We start from the raw sequence: 15,248 nt of genomic DNA, 5'->3' as shown, positions 1-15,248 counted from the left end.
CATTAATAGAATAGAAATTATTTTAAAAAAATAGAAATTATCAAATCTCCCAATTTTGAGTATTTTTAGCAGCCTTTGAGACAACTTTACAGGGACATAGAGACAAATAAGCTTTGTGGAGCAGAGTTTTAGTTGGGATGCACTGTTTAATTTTATGTATTATCAAGGGGCTAGCAGCTGCTAGAAGTCTCCTCTATTTGCCCCCTTGTGATTGTATTAGATTTGGCAAAAAGGTAACTCTAAAAGGCAGTGAAATACAGATAATGATGGGGTATAAAAATAAACATAAATCTGTAAGTTTGACTGTAAGATAGTGCACTAAGAAGGGTTGAAATGGGTAAAAAATGCAGTCAGAGTACTCAGGCTTGACTGACTGCCACTGCCACATCATGCAACCTTACCCTTTTATTGCAGTTTTGGTACCTTAAATTTCCACAGTTGAATCTTGTGACATGCTTTGAATGTTAGAATTTAACATAAAATATTTTCCCTTTAAATGTAGTTAAATCTGTTGTTACTTAATCCTCTTGAAATATTCAACTATATTACCCCTTCAAAAATGAGATGTATTAGCAAGCATGTATGTTGCCTTGTTTTAATAGGTGTTTCTTCGTTTTGTTTAGGAGTTGCTGTCCCTCTTTTTTGAACTGTCTGTTTTATGCGCTTTCTCATTTATCTGCTAGGATCTCAGGGTTTTTTTGCCTATTAGTTTGTGTGGCCTATTAATACAATGTTAGCCATTTGCTGGAAGTGTTTTTTAACAAGGGCCTTTTAATTTTGGTTACAACATTTATTTTAATTTATGCAGGTGTTAAATTTTTGTGTTTTCTAATATGTCTATTTTTACCCTTTCAGATGCTATCTAAAATTAGTCTTGTTGTGCTATGATGAGTATTTGATTTCATTTTCTTTTAGTTTTTCTAGATTGGCATTTTTTAATTATCTAAGGGCAAATTCCTGGGCAACACCCTAGATATACTGAATCAGAATATTTGTGATGAAGCCCAATAATCTGCAGTACCCCAGATGATTGATGTCTGTTAAAGATTGAGAATTCCTATAGTATAATTATCACTTAGATACAAGCCTTCCTAACCTACTTCCATCACACATACCGAAATCACAAAGTTTAGAACCATATATTTCAAGGTTTTATACCTTCAAGTTTGTTCCTACCTTTCTGTTACCTTGCATTATCTTTCAAATTCCTACAATATGCACTACTTAATTTTTCATTTTCTCCATCTCCTGAGCTCAAGCGATCCACCTACCTCGGCCTCACAAAGTGCTAGGATTATAGGTGTGAGCCACAGCGACCGGCCATAATTTTTCATTTTCTTTTCTTTTCTTTTGAGATGGAGTCTTGCTCTTTCACCCAGGCTGGAGTGAAGTGGCTCAATCTCAGCTCACCACAACCTCTACCTGCCAGGTTTAAGCAATTCTACTGCCTCAGCCTCCCAAATAGCTGGGATTATAGGTGCCTACCACCGTGCTTGGCTAATTTTTATATTTTTAGTAGAGATGGTGTTTTGCCCTGTTGGCCAGGCTGGCCTCGAACACCTGATCTCAGGTGATCCGCCCACCTCGAGCTCCGAAAGTGCTAGAATTACAAGCATGAGCCACCGTGCCCAGCCTAATTTTTCATTTTCTATTCCTACTGTCCCAGTCCAGAATCTTCCTACATTATATCAGTATTACGTGAACCATTTCAGATTATCCAGTCTCTGCTGCAGGACAGTTTTCCTAAAACACCATTTTTATCTTCATTCATTTACTCAGATACACTGAAACAAGTCTCTATTGTCTACCATCAAAGACATTGACCTTCAAGGCCAATAATCTTTTTTTTTTTTTTTTTTTTGTAAGAGAAAAAAAGAAAGAGAAAAAAAGAAAGAAAGAAAAAGAAAGAAAGAGGAAGAAAAAGAGGGAGAGAGAACGGGAGTCTTGCTTTATTGCCCAGGCTAGAATGCAGTCCAAAAATGGATATTGAAAACCTCTTTTATGCCAATAATTGTGCTTAACAATGGAGACAGGAAGGAATAAGGGAGGAAAATAACAAACAAGTAGCCATCCAATATTTCATCTAACCCTGGGAAATGCTATGCAATTACTGAGGAGTGATTTACTTCCAATTATGTAGTCCCTTTTAGTGTAGGTGTGATGTGGTACTGATAAGAATGTATGTTTTGTGGATTTGGGGTGGAGAGTTCTATACATGTTTATTAAGTTTACTTGTTCCGGGTCTGAGGTCAAGTCCTGGATATCCTTGTTAATTTTCTGTCTTGTTGATCTGTCTGATATTGACAATGTAATGTTAAAGTCTCCCACTATTGTTGTGTGGGAGTCTAAGTCTCTTGATAAGTCATTAAGAACTTACCTTATATATTTGAGTGCTCCTGTATTGGGTGCATATATATTTAGGATCGTTAGTTCTTGTTGCATTGATTCTTTTATCATTATGTAATGTCCTTCTTTGCCTCTTTTGATGTTTGTTGCTTTAAAGTCTATTTTATCAGAGGTGAGAATTGCAGCTCCTGTTTTTTATTTATTTATTTAATTTTTGCTATCCGTTTGGTTGGTAAATCTTCCTCCATCCCTTTGTTTTGAGTCTTTGTGTATCCTTGCATGTGAGATGGTTCTGGATGCAGGATACCGATGACTTTTTGGCTTTTTACCCAATTTGCCTGTCTGTGTCATAAGATTGGGGCATTTCGCCAATTTAAGTTTAGGATTAATAATAATATATGTGAGTTTCATACTACCACTTGATGCTAGCTGGCTGTTTTGCCCATTAGTTGATGTAGATTCTTCATTATGTTGATGCTCTTTACCTTTTGGTATATTTTTGGAATGGCTGATACTGGTTGTTCCTTTCTATGTGTAGTGCTTCTTTCGGAAGCTCTTATAAAGCATGCCTAGTGGTGATGAAATCTCTGAGTACTTGCTTGTTCACAGAAGATTTTATTTTTCCTTCACTTATGAAGCTTAGCTTGGCTGGATGTGAAATTCTTGGTTGAAAGTTCTTTTCTTTAAGGATGTTGAATATTGGCCCCCACTCTCTTCTGGCTTGTAGAGTTTCTGCTGAGAGATCTGCTATGAGTCTGATAGGCTTCTCTTTGTGGGTAACCTGACATTTCTTTCTGGCCGCCCTTAGCATTTTCTCCTTCATTTCAACCCTGGTGAATCTGATGATTATATGCCTTGGGGTTGCTCTTCTTGAGGAATATCTTTGTGGTGTTCTCTGTATTACCTGGAGTTGAATATTATCCTGCCTTGCTAGGTTGGGAAAGTTTTCCTGAATAATATCCTGAAGAATCTTTTCCAACCTGGATTCATTCTGTTCGTCACATTCAGGTACACCTATCAAACGTAGATTAGGTCTTTTCACATAGTCCCATATTTCTTGGAGACTTTGCTCATTCCTTTTTACTCTTTTTTCTCTAATCTTGTCTTCTCATTTTATTTCATTGAGTTGGTCTTCAATCTCAGATATCCTTTCTTCTGCTTGATCAATTCGACTGTTAAAACTTGTGCATATTTTGCGAAGTTCTCGTATTGTGTATTTCAGTTCCATTAATTCATTTATATTCCTCTCTAAATTGTCTGTTCTTGTTAGCATTTTGTCAAACCTTTTTTTCAAGGTTCTTACTTTCTTTGCATTGGGTTAGAAAATGTTCTTTTAGCTCACAAAAGTTTCTTATTAACCACCTTCTAAAGCCTGATTCTGACAATTCATCATACTCATTCTCCATCAGATCTTGTTCCCTTGCTGATGAGGAGCTGTGATCCCCTGAAGAAGGAGAGGCTTTCTGATTTCAGATGTTTTCAGTCATTTTGCGCTGGTTTCTTCCCATCTTTGTGGATTTATCCACCTGTCGTCTTTGTAATTGCTGACTTTCAGATTGGATCTGAGTGGATGTCCAGCTTGTTGGTGGTGATGTTATTTCTGTTTCTTTGTTTTCCTTAGGCGGACGCCCCTCCCCACAGAGCTGGACCTTCCGTGGGTTCAGCTGTGCTTGCTGTGAAATTCTCAACCACCAGTGTTTCCAATTGCTGTTTTTTGTGCGGTTGGGACCAGCCGAGCCCAATCACCTGGCTCCTCGCCTCGGAGGCCCCTTTTTTCTTTTCCTTATTGAACAGTCCATTCTCTCCCCGGTGCCCCAGTCGCCCGCCAAAAAGGCTCTGGGATCTATGCAATTTCCCGTGTGGCGACCGCACCATCTGAAACAGCAGTGCTGAGATTCGTGGTGCTTTTCTGCCTGGGAATCTCCCGGTCTGGCTCCCCGCTTCAGTCCCGCTTTCAATCAGCTGAATGGGTGACTCTGCCTTCCTGGAGCTCCAAACACCAACTAAAAGGGCACCCAGTCCCGCATACTCCGCACTGAGAACCGCAGCGCCGGGACACCGGCAAAACAGCTGGGCTGGCCAAAAGAGTCGAGCTGGTGACCCGTAGGGCTCCTCCGCTGGGAATCTCCTGGTCAGTAGGCAACAAAAATTCATCTGGAGGTCTGGTGTCTACTCACTCTCTGCACCTTCACTGGGAGCTGCAATCCTGAGCTGCTGCTAGTCAGCCATCTTGGATCTCTCTAGGGCCAATAATCTTTAACCTTTTATGAGTTTCCTATTGCTGCTATAGCAAAACCAAAAATGCAGTGGCTTAAAATTTATTTATTATTATTTGAGACAGATTCTCACTCTGTCAGCCAGGGTGGAATGCAGTGGTGTGATCTAAACTCACTGCAACCTTCGCCTCCCAGGTTCAAACGATTCTCCTACCTCAGCCTCCTGAATAGCTGGGACTATAGGCATGTGCCATCATGCCCAGCTACTTTTTTGTATTTGTAGTAGAGATGGGATTTCACCATGTTGGCCAGGCTGGTCTTGAATTCCTGAGCTCAGGTGATTCACCCACCTTGGCCCCCCAAAGTGTTGGGATTACAGGTGTGAGCCACCACATCTGGCCTTAAAACTTATTATCTGACTCTAGCTGCGTCTTCTGGGGGGTTCTACGACAGAGTCCATTTCCTTGCTTTTTCCAACATTCCTTGTCTCGTGAGCTCTTTCATCTTCAAAGCCAGCAGTCACTCCACTTCAACTTCTGTGTCCATCATAACATCTCCTGTCATCACCTCTCCTCTGCCTCGATACCATGTGTATACAGCTTTTCTGATTCATGCAGGTAAGTACCAGATTCCACGACACTACACATTCAATCCCCTTTCCTTGTGCTTTCCCTTATAATAACATTGAGCCCACGCAGATAATCCAGTTAGTCTTAATCACACCTGCAAAGCCCCCTTTCCCATGTAAACAAATACCTTCACAGATTCTGGGGATTAGAACTTGGACATCTTTGAAGAAACCATTATTCTGTCTATCACTAACCCCTTTGCTGGCCAACTTTATTTTTCACTCCTCCTAAGAGCCTTCAGTGACAGCTGAGCCAGTATCTCCCGTTACCCCATTATATGCCTTAAAAATTGCTTCCCACCTGTCTTTGCCCTGCCGAATGTCCTTTCCTCTGTGTTCTGGTCTGTTCACACCAAGACATTTCAAGTTCTCCTTTTTTCATGTTAGCTCCTTTTCTTCCCTAATGTCTTTGTTCTTAGAACTCCTGTTCCATTTAGAATAGAGATTTCTGCTTAAATTTTGGAAACATATGAGATAAAACTGTAATCCCCAAATTATGTCTAATTAGAAGGTACTTTTTAAAAAGTTGAGACCATGTCCTATCTTTCACATCTTCCACGAGTGTGTGGTAGGGTCTTGGGCACATACTGGGCATTAAATAAGTATTTGGCAAATGGCATATTTGGAGAGCATCATACATATTTATGAATTACTAGAGAAACAGTTTCTACTGTGGGAGTTTGCATTCTCTGTTAAGTTTAACCCCACGTTGTGCTTGCCTTGATGCCTTGTAGCTCCTCCGCTAGTACTAGGTGGGAAGAACACCAGGTCCACCCCAAAACAAAACCAAACCCCATCCTAGTCTTCTTCGTTACAGCCCAGGCACAGGCTCCTGTGACAGGGTGAGCCTTCAAGCTTGTAAGTGTTTTCCCGTGAGCCTCTGCTACACCTGTCCACACCCCACTACCACCAAAGAATTTACTATTTTTTTTTTTTTTTTTTTTTTTTTTGAGACAGAGTTTCGCTCTTGTTACCCAGGCTGGAGTGCAATGGCACCATCTCGGCTCACCGCAACCTCTGCCTCCTGGGTTCAAGCAATTCTCCTGCCTCAGCCTCCTGAGTAGCTGGGATTACAGGCAAGCGCCACCATGCCCAGCTACTTTTTTGTGTTTTTAGTAGAGACGGGGTTTCACCATGTTGACCAGGATGGTCTCGATCTCTCGACCTCGTGATCCACCCGCCTCGGCCTCCCAAAGTGCTGGGATTACAGGCTTGAGCCACCGCGCCCGGCTTAGAATTTACTATTTTAAATGGTGGTTCCTGAAAAGAACTTTACCTCCCTAGGTCAAAAATTGCATGTATGGACAGAGAAACCTTTCCGGCATGGCAAACTACTAAGCACATTTCATTTTCATGCCTTCCCAGCTGTTTTCTGTCAGTTGCAGCCCATCCTTTTATTCACAGAGGTTTCAGTGAAATATGGTGCTGTTTCATTTTTAAATTAATGATCTTCATTTTTTATTATTGACTACTTTTGGCTTGAGTAAAAGACTTCATTCTCCTGTATTTATTTCCATGAAGTAGACAGTAAAGAAGAACCAAAAACCCGCCATGTGGGGTCAAACCAGTAGGACAGCACCCTGTACATTCTCTCTAAAGGGAACCCTGGGGGGAAGATGGGATTTTATCCCCAAATGTATCACACCTCCTTAACTCTTCTTTTCTTTTTTGTGCTTTTCATTCATGTGCTTGGGAAAAGTCTTTCTGCTTCTTTGTGGAAAATGGCTACTATAACCAATGTACGCAGTGGTAGGTCTGTGTGGAGTAAGTTCTGTGTAAATTCTTCTAGCAGTATAAAAAAGGAAAAGGGAGTGGCCACACCAAGAAAAGGGGATTGTGTTTGTGGTATCGTTAAATCTGGTACTTATCTGTGTGAATCAGAGAGGCCGTTTGCCGGGACGCAGCTGGGCCAGCACCGTTAATCATCGGATGAAGTGGCAGAGGAGTATTTATCTTATAAGCAGCTGAGCCCTACTGGAAACATATTGTCTTGGGTTTGTCTCTCATCTAAAGCCATTCATTACTCACCTACAAATGCTGTCACTGATCCCAGCAGCTCTGATGATCCGCTTCCTCAGTACTCCTGACGTAAATAAAGGAAAAATGTTTTCAGTGCTCGATCTTCAAAAGTTTTTTTTAAAGGGGAAACATATAATGGAGTTGATTTTCTATTCTGAAATATATGTTGTGATTCAGAGGTTTGAAAGGAAGTTTCTTTATGTTTAAAGTGAAACTTAATAGGCTTATTACCCCAGAATAATTTAGCATTTTGGCCTTGTTCTTGAGAAATGCCTCAGACCATATAGAGATGAAATATGTATTCATTCCACTGTCCGCAATTATAAAGCTCCCTCCTTCTCTGTCTCTTGCATTATCAGCTTCCCCGTCAATATGGAATCAGTCTCATCAATATATGAACCTATCGCAGTAGTTTCTGTTTCACAAAATAAAGCCTGCCTTTGGCCCCTTGCTTCCCTTCTGCACTCATCCCATTGCACTCCTTCTTTTAGCAGAACTCCTTGAAAGAGGAGCTGCTACTTCCCCACTGCCTTTCTCTCTGTACCCGAGTTACTGACTTCCCATCATCTGGCACAGTCTGATTATCCCTGTCCTCCTGATGAAACCTACTCCCCCACTTCCTCCAGTGATTGCCCTGCTTCTCTTCCCTGCCGCTCCATCCCACCTGAGGCTTGGGGCCCTCTTCCAAGCTCATTCAGGCAGAATTCAGTGGCTTGCAGTTGCAGGACTGAGGTCTCTTTTTTTCCTTGCTGGCTGAACACAAGGGGCAGCTCTCAGCTCCTAGCCAAGTGGCCCTCTCATCGTGTGACACCTTACTTGAAAGCCAGCAGTCTGCTAGGACTATCATATATAACACAGTGTAATCATGGGAGTGACTGGCCCAACATAGTCACAGGTCCCACTCCTGCTCAAGAGGAGGGGATCATACAAGGCGTTTACACCAGGGGATCATTTTTAGGATTCTGTCCACCACAGCCTTTTTTATCCATCTGTACCTAAGTCTTAATGCCATCTCCTCTAGTTACATGGCTCTAAATACCCATACATTCTGACCCCCACATTTACAGACCCATATCCACCTGCCTACCCAACATCTCTGCTTGGAACCTATTGAGCATCTCTGACTTAAACTAGAACAAGTGATTCCTTTATATTAGTAGTGTCTTTGATTGCATGTAATAGAAACTTGATTAGATTTCTTTTTTTTTTTTTTTTTTTACTTGATTAGATTTCTTAAACAAGTAAGAGATTTATTATTCTCATAGGAAAACTAAAGGCAGGCAGTCAAGGTGATGCAGGCATCTCACAACATTATATTCTGGGCTCTTGGTGTTTCCCTACTTCACTGTCTTCATCTTAGCACTTTCACACTTCTGGTGATAACATAGCTGCCACCCCTCCAGGCATGGCTTCTCCATTTTCTGGCAAGAAAAGCCTGTTGCTTTTTGTTAGGAAAAAAGAGTCCTACCCCCAGTAGACATGTACACATATTCGTAACTCTGTCACATGGTCACCCTAGTTAAAAGGGAACCTGGAAAACCAATTTATAGCTCAACATGTTAGCCCTCTGAATGACATTGATTTTTTTCCCCCAAAAGAAGAAGGGAATGAATATTGGCTAAGCAGCTAGCAGTGCTAGCCACATCCCTTGTTTGTGTGGGATTAGATTTGGCTGCAAGTGACTCTGAAACCAAAATAATGATGACATTAGCAGATACAACTTGGTTCCTTCCTCCATAAATGTCTGGTGCTGGTGTGGTGGTTTCATGATTGTCAGGGACCCACGCGCTTGCTGCTTTACCATTTTCATGTGAGACTTCTACCTCAGAGGCAAAGATGGCCGCTCCACTCTAGCCAGTACATGGGCCCCTTCTTTGTGATGTACAACAAATTTTACTCTTACGTATGGAAAGAATTTTTCATGATGGTTTTAGCTGCCCAGGTTTAATTCCGTGCATTTTCTTATTCATAACTGTGTTGCTTCTGTGCATGTTTAGTAAAGGAGCAACCTTGGTAGGTTTTTTTTAAGTTTTTAATTAGCAATTAAGCACATTTCATTTTTAGAGGCAGTGTATTAGTTTCCTATTGCTGCTATAAGAAATTACCATAAACTTAGTGGCTTCAAACAGTAAGTTTATTGTCTTACACTTCCTGATGTGAGGAGTCTGAGGTGGGTTTCACTGGGCTAAAATCAAGGCGTCAGAAGGATGACACTTCCTCTGAAGGCTCTAGGGCAGAATTCATTCTTTCCAGCTTCTAGAGGTCACCTTGCCTTGTGGCCTCTTTTGCCATCTTTGGAGCCAGTGGCATTGTTTCTTCCAATCTCTTCCAACTTATTCTGCTGCCTCCCTTTTACAAGGCTCCTTACACTGAGCCCACCCTGGCAATCCAGGAGAATCTTCTTATTTTAAGACCACCAATTTAACCAAATCTACAGAGTCCCTTTTGCCACATAAGGTAACATCCACAGGATTAGGATTTGGGTATCTTTGGAGAAGGAGGATTACTCTATCTACTACAGACAGTTCTAATGCAACCTGCAAAGAAATTTTTCTTTATTTATATTATCCCCTAAAACTGCTGTCCCAAAAGGCTTAGCTGAGATGAGAACTAACATTGAGTTTTCATGAATGGAGTTGGAAAGTAATTGTTAGGAACATTGAAAAGATTAGGCTTTCATTTTTTTAGTTTTCTCTCTAAATGATGTTGTCTAGTTAACGGCATTTCTAGACAGTTGCCTTTTGTTTTGATTTCTTTATGTGAAAAATATGTAGAAAGACTTTTTATCAGTGAAATTCTTCATCTGAGCAAAATTTTGTTGTATTAATTGATTTTTGTGACTAAATTTCTTTACTTTCTTTTTTATTCATTTACTGGGCTTTGAATTTTTCAGGAAAAGGGATTTCAATCTGAAATATGAACAATAATACCTACCAAAACACAAAACTATCCTTCAGAAACCTCAGTAGTCAAGACACCTAAATAAAGAATTGTTTGACAAAATTTCAGTGAAATTATATTTTTCTCTATTTTTTATTGCAGATAGCAGTAGTTCACTTTCCTTTATTGGCTTTTTTTCTCCCAAATAATGTCATTATAATTAACTGACATCTCTGTTTTTTTTTGTTTTTTTTTTTGTTTTTCTACTCTGTCTTTATAGCTTAAGAAATGCATAAAAACTCCAGAAATCCCTTCTAAACATGTTAGGAACTGGGTCCCCAAAGTCTTGGAACAGCGCCGACAAGGTTTGGAAACATACTTACAGGTAAGATATGTTTAGATCCTAAATTTATATAACATAACTTAAATAATCATATGTCTCACCATTTTTTCCCAGGACATATGGGTGCAATGCAAAATGTATTAAGCAGCCAAAGATTCTAAATGAAAGGACATTCAGAATTGCAGATATGATGTTGGCTGGTTCTTGTAGCTTCAATTAGGATTCTATTTAAAATTGGTTCTATGCATTGGGGAAGTGAAATTTTAATAAAAAGGCGAAAACTGTTGTAGAAAGGATCTTTTTTTTTTTTTTTTTTTTTTTGAAACGGAGTCTCACTCTGTCACCAGGCTGGAGTGCAGTGGCGTGATCTTGACTCACTGCAACCTCCACCTCCTGGGTTCAGGCGATTGCCCTGCCTCAGCCTCCCAAGTAGCTGGGACTACAGGCACATGCCACCATGCCCGGCTAATTTTTTGTGTTTAGTAAAGATGGGGTTTCACCATGTTAGCCAGGATGGTCTCAATCTTCTGACCTTGTGAACTACCCACCTTAGCCTCCTGAAGTGCTGGGATTACCGGCATGAGCCACTGCACCCAGCCCTGATCTGTCTTTTTTAAAATTCAACTCTACAGATTACTTTGTTTTTGCTTTTTGTTTTTCCTCTAAGATTTTTTTTGCTTCTTTATAGCAATCCCAGCCTTTAGCTTTTGAGTTTTATGGGTCTGGTTGCAGTATGTAGGGACAGAAACTGAACTCACAGCAGGTCTGGATAGTATATCTTTGGAATCAAATTGAAAAGGAATGTATAAAAATTGCTGATGATGAAGTGCCAACTTCTTTGAAAACTGGAATGTCCATTTAGGAAGAATGCATTGGGACACTCCTGCAGCTGAGAGGAGCAAGCAGGCTGCCTAAGTGAGATAGGACAAAGACAGTCTCTCTACCAAGTGACAGAAGAAGCAAAAGGAGAAGGTAGAGTAGCATCAGTTTCTCTGAGTTTTAAAACAAAAAGAACTAGTGGCCTCAGGTGAGTAGTCAGTGTCATCGACATTAAATCGAATACCGTGCAGGGCAGGAGCTGGGGTGGCAGGTCCTGAGGTCAGCCATCGCTCCCTGGCACCGGAGTCCACTGGATAGGTGACACATGAGAATGACGGAGTGAACATGGCTGGGGATGGGGGAGTCCTGGCTCTTGAAACAGTGTAGCCGGACTCCACCTAAGAGCTATGAATTTCTGACTGACCCATCTAAGGCACGTTACATCAAACAAATTGGCAGCCATGACTGTGTTCTCCCTTTGATATCTTCCTGGCCCTTTAAGCATTAACCTCAGGGTGGATTCTGTTGAGGGGGGAAACAGGGCTGTGGAACTAGTACGCTGTCTCTTCTACAGAGCTCTGGGAATGGCTGTCCCTGAATCACTGGTGATGAGAAGCTGAGGGGAGGTGGACTCCTCAGGCTTGTACTTAGTGAGAAATTCAGAGGACTCTCTCACAGAGAAAGATTCCAGAATTCTGTTCCTGGCCCTTAACAGTTTTCCCGGTCTTTACAGTGCTCTAATAGGAAAGCTGACAGGCAGAAGGCCCCTGAGGACATCTCAGGAGGGCTTTCTTTACTGTGTTTGCTCTTCTGCTTTTGGATTTGATAGAAGAATCCTTCACTGCCTCTCTCCGGGGGTGAGAGCTTAAAGGAAATGGGGATTACAAATCACAGGAATGTGTGTGGCCATGGTTTTTGAGACTGTGTATGAGGAGCTAGGATCCTTTCATAGCTTCAGGCAACACTACAGAGCAAAAAACAACAACAACAAAAAAACCCAGACTTCAGAAATTGTGTGTAAAGGGTGAAAATGCATGATCTCTATAATTAAATGAAATAGGTAAACAATGCATTCTTACTTGTAAGCCAGATTTTCCATGATATTGTATATCTTTAAGCTTTAGTTCTGAAGAAAGCTCTACTCTCCTCCCCTCATTGTATTTGACACATGATTTCCATTACCACTCAGTGTAAACATTTTAAGTTGTTTGTACTTTGGATATAAATATGTGCATAGAGTCATCTGGCACAGAGAGGAGTTTATAGTGACACTCAAATTGAGCTTAGAATTTTCTATTCTCAGAAATAAGGCTGGAAAGATGTGGTCGAAGGGCTCGGAGGGTTTGCTTCTTGTTTGTGCATTTAATAGTCAATTTGTTGTCACTTAATTTCCCATGGAGTTCAAGGGAGATTTCTTTTCTACTTGATTCTGTTTGCAGGCAATGGGAGCTAGATGGATGTTGCAAAGATAAGCCTGAACAATTTATTAATCTTAAATGAAAATCCTAGCCTAGGTGTCGTTTCTTGATCACTTAAATCTTGTTAGAAGTAAGATAGTGTTACTGTTTCTTCCGCTTGCTTTCATTACGCAAACTAGAATCCATTCACGCTCGGATCCAGTCTGAAACCCAGACAGTGGGGTGCCAGCAGCACTTTCTCAGCACGTACCCTCCTGCCACTAACCCATCTCTGTAGGAGCCAGTAGTATGGCCCTGACCTGGCCCATCAACCTAAGAAAGTATTAATACCTTCAAGACATAGCATCTTAAGTTCACTTAAGGGAACTTAAGATGTTACATAGTCTGTTCCTTCAGCTATGTTCACAATCATCCCTCTGGCCTCAATTTTCCACCCATAAAACAGGCAGATCAGCTGTTGAGAGGGTCAGAGAAAACTACTTCCTGCCATCCAAGGGGCAACTAGTATATTCTGGACCATGAGTGATTACAACCCCACACATTTCCTAAGGTGGTTCCACATTGCTCTTTAAATTTATAGATGGACAAACTGAGGTCCAGTAGAGTTCAAAATCTTGCCCTGCTCCTGCAATATAATAAAGAGTTGGGACTGGAATTTTAGTTTCCTAACATCCAGTATGGGATCCTTTCATCATGTGTGGTGGCTTTTTCTAAGTCAGGAGAAATTTTTCAACCTTGACATACAGCTTTATGTAAGGCTTTAATAATAGATAAAGGAAAAGACCTTATCATCATAAACTCTTACAGTCTAATTGACTATCATCCCCCAACTCCCTAGATAGACAGATACATGATTTTTTAAATCAATAACTTGAATAGCAAAAACTATTCACATGCTTTCATTTTCTATGCTGTATTTAAGTAAGGTGCTAACTTAAAAACAAGAAAGATCAAATTACATATTTTCAAAATTAATTTTGTCCTATCTGAGATTTTAAACAAAGGAAACCCAACCTATGTTGGCATCTGTACTTTTAAAACTCTTTTTTATTCCTTTGCTGATTACCAATGAAATTAAAGGAATAAAACTAATGAAAATGAGAGGCAAAAAACCCTACACTTAGCATTTATCTGTCTGTTTCTTCAATTTGAAAATAAACACATCATATTGGTCTTCAAGATGCAATTTATAAATATTTTTTATTTTAGCATCTCTATTCAATTTAAGTAATTTTAGTTTTTAAAAACTATTTTGGCAGAGAAGTAGAGATTAGGAAATTTTCCTGGTGTATATTTTTTATTGTAGATTTCTTTAAAATATTTTACATTGTATTTGAAAAGCCACTTTATTTTCAAATAGAAATTACAGATCTTAAGGAGAAAAAAGCAAATATATTATTCAAAGAAAGGTGGAATTGCCAAAATATGAATAATTTGTGGGTAGGTTCTAGTCAGTGAATTTACCTTCAAAAACTTCTGCCAGTCTAGAGATTTCCATATGATCAATTTTGCAGAGTCTAACAGCGGAGCAACTATAGTGAATGCTATTTAGTGTTACTTGCCTGGAGAATAAAAACGGTAGTATTAAGATTATTAAGTGAGTTTTAATTTTTTAAGTACATGTCTAAATCATTACTTTCCTACTTAAATTTTCAAATGATTTGATTAGAAACAAATTCTAAAACAAAAACAGAAAACCCTAGCTGAATATCTAAGTATCTTAGAATCAAAATCTAGAATAATCAGGGAGATATTTGAAGCTATATTTGGCGTTTGAGTAATTTGAAGTCTGGCAGTCTACCTGATGAATATTTTCTAGAATTATTTACTGTTTATTGAATAAGAACTCAAGTAGCTATTATCATGTTTTCTTATTTCTTTCCCCTTAAACAATATTCCCCAGGAAAACTCCCTGAGGTTTGGTGAATGAGGAAATCAGTCACCTGTAAAAGCAGAATTAAGTAAAACAATATCTTTATATATGAGTGGAAGAAAATTAGTTGGTTTTCATCTCAGTAAAAGGTCTATGCCAAATAGTTTTCTATTAACAGACTTAATTTTTCAAATTATATAAACTAGGAATTTATCTGCTCTGGAGGGTATTTTAACTTGGAAGATAAAAGCAAGTTAATATTTGATATTAATTTGCCAATAAATGTTGTATGTGTGTGTTTGTATAGTTTTGCTTAATGATAAACACTCATCAAGGACCTATGGTGTCTGAGGCAGAAGGGCAGATCTAGCTTCACAGATACCTTGAACCATAGCCCAAATTAAGCTACTATGGTTATTTTCTCTGTCACTCCTATCTGCTTTCCATCGTGCAGGCTTCATCTGGCCCCCCTGGTGGTACAAAAGGGCTGCAACAGTTCTAGACCTCACTCTTAACACGTAGCCAAGTACAGGGGAATAGAAGGTTTTCTTCCAGTAAGATCTCACAGAAGAAAGAGGCAGTGTTTTTCACTAGGAGTCCTGCAGATGTTTTCCTGATATCATTGGCTTATATTTCTGTGCACGCTCACATCTGAAACATCACCATGGCCAGCCATCCCTGACTGAGTTAAGTGAATCAAAGCCTG

General features: G+C 39.8%; 1 protein-coding gene across 5 annotated transcripts in view; it reads left to right on the top strand.

Moving 5' to 3' along the window:
* Window positions 1-15,248, top strand: part of SNX24 (sorting nexin 24) — a 194,056-nt gene that overhangs the window by 93,473 nt on the left and 85,335 nt on the right. For all 5 annotated transcript variants that reach the window (XR_012512799.1, XR_012512798.1, XR_012512797.1 and 2 more), the window contains exon 3: window positions 10,370-10,474. Coding sequence is in view for 2 of the 5 variants with exons in the window: in XM_039469008.2 (XP_039324942.1) it covers window positions 10,370-10,474 (105 nt within the window). In the remaining 3 variants the exon portion in view is untranslated. The remainder of the gene's footprint in view (window positions 1-10,369; window positions 10,475-15,248) is intronic.

This window comes from Saimiri boliviensis, chromosome 1 (genome assembly GCF_048565385.1).
Source record: "Saimiri boliviensis isolate mSaiBol1 chromosome 1, mSaiBol1.pri, whole genome shotgun sequence".
Lineage (NCBI taxonomy): Eukaryota > Metazoa > Chordata > Mammalia > Primates > Cebidae > Saimiri > Saimiri boliviensis.
This window is presented reverse-complemented; position numbering and strand designations above follow the sequence as displayed.